The 7,425-nt window shown below is 49.1% G+C and overlaps 1 protein-coding gene and 1 long non-coding RNA gene across 4 annotated transcripts in view; one reads left to right on the forward strand and one right to left on the reverse strand.

Moving 5' to 3' along the window:
• Rab3gap2 (RAB3 GTPase activating non-catalytic protein subunit 2) overlaps positions 1-1,565 on the reverse strand; it is an 86,737-nt gene extending 85,172 nt beyond the window's left edge. For all 3 annotated transcript variants that reach the window (XM_027418744.2, XM_035444983.1, XM_027418743.2), the window contains exon 1: positions 1,321-1,565. In XM_027418744.2, the coding sequence (XP_027274545.1) occupies positions 1,321-1,432 (112 nt within the window). In that variant the 5' untranslated portion in view covers positions 1,433-1,565. The remainder of the gene's footprint in view (positions 1-1,320) is intronic.
• Positions 1,566-1,639: 74 nt separating this feature from the next.
• The window catches only part of LOC103163931, a 25,951-nt gene continuing 20,165 nt past the window's right edge, over positions 1,640-7,425 (forward strand). Inside the window, exon 1 of the long non-coding RNA XR_004770036.1 lies at positions 1,640-1,841. This is a non-coding gene — a long non-coding RNA (uncharacterized LOC103163931). The remainder of the gene's footprint in view (positions 1,842-7,425) is intronic.

Genomic DNA, 7,425 nt, shown 5'->3' on the forward strand with positions numbered 1-7,425 from the left:
GAACTCCTTTGCTGGTACTGTAGCCTCCCTCATCTCTCTGCTCTTCCCCGCACACCCTCCTCTCCATCAGTCAGCTCTTTCCAGTTCTTTAAACGCCAGAGCTGTTCACACCACCCTCTTCTCTAGCTTCAACTTCACAGGGAGGCCTACATAGCCTTACTGTAAAGGAGCACCTCCCTGCGGCTGGAGAGATGGCCCCGGGGGTTAAAGGCACTTGCTGTTCTCTCTACCAGAGAATCTGAGTTTGGTTCCCAGCACCCACTTCAGGCTGCTCACAAGCACAGGTAACCCCAGCTCCAGGGGCCCTGACACCCTCAGCTGGCCTGTCAGGGCACCCTCACTCCTGTTCAGGCAGACATACAGGCAGATGTTACCAATGAGTCACAGGTCTCACAGGACATAAGCTATCAACCTTACGTGGCCCGTAGCACCAGTGATTGGTACAGAATATTCATTCCTAATTTGGCATTTTTCAAACATTTATTTTTTCAGGCAGACCCACGCTGGCCTTGAATGTGAGGCCAAATCTTCCTAGTACCCTGTGATAGCTTCCAATTTCTGAAAGGGAGAGTTTGGTTTGGTTTTTGTTGTGATTATTGGGTCTTCCTTGTACCACTATCCTGCTATAGGAGAGAGTAACAACACTATGCTACAAAGAAAAATGTCTTTCATATCAAAAATAAGAAAGCAGCACACGACACGCTCTTTCAAAAGGAGAAAGGAAGGAGCCTGTAACAAATCCTAAGGAAATACACAGCATCTAATAACCCAGCCCTGGGTTTTATAGCGCTGAAGAAGGGTTTGATGGTAAAAACAGGCGGAAGGCTCCTCTGCTCAATAAACGCCAATTAACTTTTTCTTGGCCAGGTCGCTGCAATTTCAGCTCCTACCGAGGACTCTCCTTCACTTCCTACGCGGCTACTTGGCTTATTTGGGAGTTTACTCACTACCTCGAAAGCCCCTCGCCTGCTAGTTTATTCCGTAAATCTGGATGACGGACAGGAGATGGAAGAACAGAGAGGGTGGGGAAGCTAAACACTTCTGGGAGGGGTGCAGCAAAGGCCCCCGTCCCGGGGATGGGGATGGGGATGGGGATGGGGCCGAGCCGCGCGTGGAGGACTGACATCGGGCAGGGACTACCTGGGGCGGAGGACGCGACCCCGGGGCAGGAGGTGTGCAGGGGGGAGGCACGGAGCAGGCACTGGGAAGGAGGGGGTGGGGAGCGGCAGGACGCTAGGCTAGACGCCACGGCTGAGGCTGAGCGCTCGGGGAGGCTCCCAGCCGCGTCCGCTCGCTCGCTCGCTGCTCGCTCGCACTTACTCGGGTCCCTCCTCAGGGCGCCGGGGGTCTCCTCCCGCAGCTGCGGGAACAGGAAGTCGCGCGCCGACTGCAGGTCCTGGAAGGAGCAGAACTGGACGATGGAGCAGGCCATGGCTGCAGGGACCCCGCTCGCGGGCTGTCGTTCCCCAGACACGCCCGGCCCGGCCCGGCCCACTCTACCCCGCGGCTGACAGCACCGAGCCCCGAAAGCCTCAGCCACCCGGGGGGCGGGGACGCCAGGCCGGAAGCTGTCAGCACGCCCCGAGAGGCGGGCCCGGGGCCTGCGCGTGCGCGGGACGCTCCGGAGCTGCGCGTGCGCGGGGCGGCCCGGCGCGGAGGGGAGGAGGCGCCGCTCCCGGCGTGTGACTCGCAGCCGTGCGGCTGGGAGTCCGACGTGGCGGTCGGCGCCGCTCTTGGCGAGCCTCCAGGGGTGACCTAATTGGACTCGGCGTGGGCCTTTGAGTCACCCCGCAGGCTTGTTGCGCTTCTGCGGACAGGGCGGCTCAAGCTGGGTTTGTCAGGTACCCGGGAAAGTGTCGGTGACTTGAGAATTCCGTGTTTTCCCTTTAATGTGGAAGGCTGTTGTCAGCATGCAGTATACACTTGTGCCCCCCACTCCCCCCACCCCCCAAAAGAAGAAGGTGTGGGGAGTCTGCCTTGCCCAGGCCTGTGATCCTCGCTCCTTGGCTCAGGCGCTGAGCTCGGCAGGTGGATTTCCGGGTGTTCCTGGGGGCAGCGCCTCAGACAGCGAGGCTTTGCAAAGAAAGCAGCTCCCGTAGATTGCCACGGCACCGAGAAAGCCCAGTGGAGTAATAATACACGAGCTGCGCTGTATTAGAGTCCCCTGGGTTAGTCATTTGGGTTTTCATTCGTTCTTCAGTCACTCAACAAATAAGTAGTGTTTTCTGTGTCAGCGGCACTCTGGGCGCTGAGCTTCAGAAGGAAAAAAAGGTGGGCGCGGGACGGGGGACGGGGAACATGCTCCCACGGAACTAAGAAGCTGGCGGCTGACACAGACCAAGTGAAGCAGTTACTCTGCTAACTAAAGTGGAGAGAATGCTAGGCGGGAAAGAAGTAGGAAACACCACGGGACAGGGGCCGGCCTGGTGACTTCTTCCTTTGGTTTTGGACTAGGAAAGCACCAACATTATAGACTCCTGGAGGACTGGGGGTCCCTTTAACCCTTTATATGTCAGGTCTCTAGCCGTGATCCGCCACAGAGTTGACTCCTTAATACATACTTGCTAGAAGGAGTGCACATAAATTAAATAGACCAACCTGATTCTTTCACGTGGATTGGAGAGTCCTTTCCCCTTTGTTGCCTAACTGGACCGTCACAAATGACATCTGAAAAGGGCCTTGTTTCTCTCTTTGTTTGAGAATCATTCTAACTATGTAGTCCAGGTTCGCCTCAAACCTGCAATTCCCCTCCATGTCCAATCTCTGAGATCACGTGTGTCTACTACACCATGCCTGTTTTAGAAAGTATGTCTTATCTTAATTTTTTAAGTAAAGAAATTGCTCTAAATGTCTGTGAGAAGGCTCTTGAAGCCCGTTGAAGTTATTTTCTAAGGTGCATAAAAGCAAAAAGATTATTGCATTACTGTTAGCACTAAGGCCCGTAGGTACTCATTTCCCAAAGGAAACTTAGGTGCAATCCACTTTTTATGAGGCGGACAGTATTACAGGAATAAGTTTAGGACAAATAATAGATGGGACATGGAGCACTGGTTTCTGATAGTCCCATTACACAAATTTAGTCCCAACAATGATGCAATTCTGAGTATCTCGGTTGTTACTCTTAATTCCTGCTCCTAAACTGGGACAACTTTTACCAGATAAGACAGTTTCTATATTATCAGGTTGCAGACATTAGTTTTCCACCTATAGGATGCAGTTGAAGTGGGTATACACAAAGTCATTTCCAGCATCAGGGACTTTTAATTCTGAGGTCACAAACTGCAGGAAAGGCAGTGACCTGCCAGGGTAGTCCTTCAAGGGACAGTCTTTTAACAGCATGTTGGGCTGGACAGGTGACTGAGCAGTTAAGAGAGCTTGATGCTCTTGCAGGGGTCTGGGGTTGGATTGCCAGTACCCCTGTGTGGCTCACAGTCCTCTGTAACTCACCTAGGTGATCCCTCCACCCTCTGCTGGCTCTTCAGGGGCCAGACATGTATGTGGTATACATGCATTGTACGCATACATTTGGATAAAACACTCATAAACACAGAGTAAAAATAAACAAATACTCCTTTTTGAAAGCCTACAAGGCTTCCTCAGAACATCGCTCAGTAAATGTTCTGATAATCAGTTCTGATAAGGTTTTCCCTAAAATCCAGCAACTGTGCCAAACTAAAATAAAATTTAAATTTGGATCTGTAGCTTTACTGATTAATACAGAACGTTTGCCATTTCATGGAAAATTACAATGCCAGGGTTTGAAACGCATTCAAGTTCCTCTTCGGGTAAATGCATTTTGTGGAAGTAGCTGCACTTGGCTGGCTCAGCTGGCTTTTGTTCTGTCCTGAGGCATTCATATAGCTCCTCTGTGGCACTCACTGAATTTCATTACCACCTTGGCTCGGTCTCAGAGTGAAGTTCTCTGACTTCCTTCCAAGTGGTGTTGAAAAGCTTCATTCATGACTGCTTTGAGGAACTTCAGAAACCCTTCACAGGAATTACAACAGGCCCAGGCACTGAGCGCTTCCCTGCTTGCAGCAGTGCCTCCGCTGCTTCTGTGGAGTGTCTGGGAGTGCCGCTAACCACACCGTGTGGGGAAATGGGCAGGTCTTAGATAGCCCCGTATAGACATGGCTGATACTGAGAGGCAGAAAGACAAATAAACAACAACAAAAACAATCAATTCTCTGACTCATTTAACAACAGGCTGGTGGCAAGGGCTACTGTAACCATTCTCCGATGTCCATCACCAGGAGTCACAGCACCAAGGGCTGTAGTTAGGACAGAGTGGCCAAGGAAACTGGTTAACAGCAGGTCTTTACCAACCCTTAGTGGCAGCCTGAGGACAAAGGACTCAAGCTGTAGGATTTGAAGCAAATGGGGTTAGAAAAGCAATGGACTTTTAGCCAGGAGACCTACTGTCTGTCTTAGTTTTATCATTAATTAGTTAGTCTGTCTTAGTTTAATTGTTAGTTTTATGAACAAGGCTGTTGTGATGGAATATTATTTTAAGATGTGTTAATTCTGTTTATGAGTTGGAATATTTGTTTATTGATGGAAAGGTATGTTACATTCTTTTATGTTGCATTTGTTTAACTCTGTGAAGCTGTGTTACTTTGCCTGCCTAAATCACCTCATTGGCCTAATAAAGAGCTGAGAGGAATAGGTGGGGCTGTGAGGCAGAGAGAATAAACAGAAGGAGAGAGGGGGGAGTGAAAAAAGGAGAAGGGAAGGCAGACACCAGGAGCCAGCCACCCAGACATACAGTCAAAAAGCCAGCAATGGAGTAAGATGTAAAGAAAGACATATAGAGTAGAGAACGGTAAAAGCCCAGAGGCAGAAGGTAGATGGGATAATTCAAGTTAAGGAAAGCTGGTTAGAAACAAGCCAAGCTAAGACCAGGCATTCATAGGTGAGAATAACTCTCTGTGTATTTGGGAGCAGGGTGGTGGGCCCCCAAAGAGTAAGAAAAAAAATAACAACAGCACAAGGCAATACATGCCACCTTTCTGGGCCCTCTTTTCTTCCTTTCTCTTTTAAATTCTATGTGTGGGTGTTGCCTGCATATATGTAAGGGCTCCACATGTGTGAGGTATTCAGGGAAGCCAGAAGAAGGCATGAGATCTCCTGTAACAGAAGCTACAAATGGTTGTTAGCCACCCAGTGGGTGCTGGGAACTGAACGCAGGCCACAAGAGCAGGAAGTATTCTTAATCACTGATCTATCTCTCCAGACCCAGGGGCCTTATTTCTTTATCTATAAAATCAAGGGGCTGAGAACTTGGGTCAATCCTGGGAATATGTAGGTTTAGAGAAGAGACCAGAAAGAGAGTCGAAGCTGCTCCAGAGCTACCCCAGCAAGAGGACAGTGGCTGTATTCCTGACTATCCTGTTGCTATGACAAAATACCATGACCAGAAGCAATTTAAGGGGAGGGGGTTAGGCCCCAGCCCCCACGGGGTTTCTGTGAGTTGCCTGTCAGCCACAGGTGCATCCTGTTTTCTAGTCCTGGCTTACAGCCCCGCCTTGCCCCCCTGGCATCAAAAAATATGAGCTCTTAGACTTGGGGCTTCTCCACTGTGCTGTAAGTCTGTATATAAGGCTGCTCCCTCCCTAAAATAAAGCAGAGATGCACATGGCACAACTGACCAGACATCTTGTCATTCATTTTAAATCTCCAGGCTTTCGCCTGATACGTTAGACTTGCTGGTGGTGAGAAGTTTACTTATTTTGCCAAGGGAGAGTCCATAAGGATGGGGGAGGCATGACAACAGGCAGACAGAGCAGAGAAAGTGGAGAGATCGAGTCTTCAACCATGAATTTGAAGCAGAGAGTGAAATAGAAGGGGGTGAGGCTCTAAATCCTCAAAGCCCACACTCAACGATGAATTTCTTCCAGCTAGGCTCTGCCTCCTAAATGTCCCATGACCTCCCCCAACAGCACCACCAACTGGGGAGTAAGTGTTCAAATACCATAGACTACCAGGGACACTTTAATTCAAACCACCAGAGGTGGCCCAGCAAGAAGCATGATGGACAGGGTGGCCATGGAGACTCTGAGCCTCCCAAGGTAAAAGAGTTACCGAAGGCTTACCTCCTGACTTCGCTGAGGGGCATTTTTGAAGACTGAAGAGAAGCAGGGAATTTCAGCAACATCTTTTGATTCAGCTAACATCTGTGGATGGCTTATTACTTTGTAAGTGCAATAGTGATCACAGAGGGGGGAGTAAACCAAGCTCTGCCAAGACTCCATCCCTGAAAAACAGATGTACACAAATAGCTGACAAGAAGCCGAGTGTGGTGGGTGCGTTCCTGTGGTGGCCAAGCTTGGTTGTCAACTTGTCGAATCTAGAAAGGGAATCTCAACTGAGAAATTGCCTCTGACAGACTGGCCTGTGGGCATGTGAGTGGAGCATTTTCTTGGTTTGCGAATTGGTGTACAAGGGCCCAGTCCACCGAGGGTGGTACCACATCCCTTGGCAGGTGGGACTGAGATGTTTAAGTAACTTAGCTAGGCAAGCCAGAGGAAGCAGACCAGGAAGCAGTTTCTCAGTGGTTTCTGCTTCAGCTTTTGCCTCATTCCACTCCAAGTTCCTGCGCTGGCTTTCTCTCAGTGATGGACTATTGTTGCAGGGATATTTGATCATACCGTGACCCTGAAATTGCATTATTTAAATAAGATCAACCATACGTCAAAAGGCAGAGCAAGTAACCAGTTGACTGGAAGTAACATAGAGAGTGAGGGGAAGTCAGGAGGTGTGTGTGTGTGTGTGTGTGTGTGTGTGTGTGTGTGTGTGTGTGTGTGTAAACATATATATATGTATTATATACATATATGTATATGTATATATAATCATCTGTTTCTCTTCTGTGGGCTGGTACAACTCACCTCTTCTTATAACACCAGCTTCAGGAGAATCTGATGTCCTTTTCTGGTCTCCCCAGGCACCATCATATTCATACACATGAGTAAAACACACGCGTGCGTGTGCTCGAGCAGTTAAAAATCAAAAATGTTTTTGAAAAAGAAAACAAAATGTGACTGGTAAGATGGTTCAGCAGATAAGAGCACTAGTTGCTCTTGCAAAGGACCTGGGTTCTAAAGGACCTGGGTTCTGTTCCCAGCACCCACTCACAACCATCTATAACTCCAGTTCCAGAAGTGTGCAGGATTGTGACTAAGTTCTGGCCAATGAGATGGCGCACAAAGCTGTGGAAGGCAGGGATCTCCAGGGAGCTGGCAGGGGTCTCCAGAAGAACAGACAGCTCAGGGAAACTGATCTCTCCTTCACCTTTCCTGTTTCCTACCTAGAATTTGACATAGCTACAACTTCAGCATCCATTCATGGGTTTGTGAGACTGCATTAATTACATATAACAATGTATTACATTGAGGGATTTCCACACACGCATAGAATGTATTTTGA

The sequence above is a fragment of the Cricetulus griseus genome, chromosome 5, assembly GCF_003668045.3.
Source record: "Cricetulus griseus strain 17A/GY chromosome 5, alternate assembly CriGri-PICRH-1.0, whole genome shotgun sequence".
Lineage (NCBI taxonomy): Eukaryota > Metazoa > Chordata > Mammalia > Rodentia > Cricetidae > Cricetulus > Cricetulus griseus.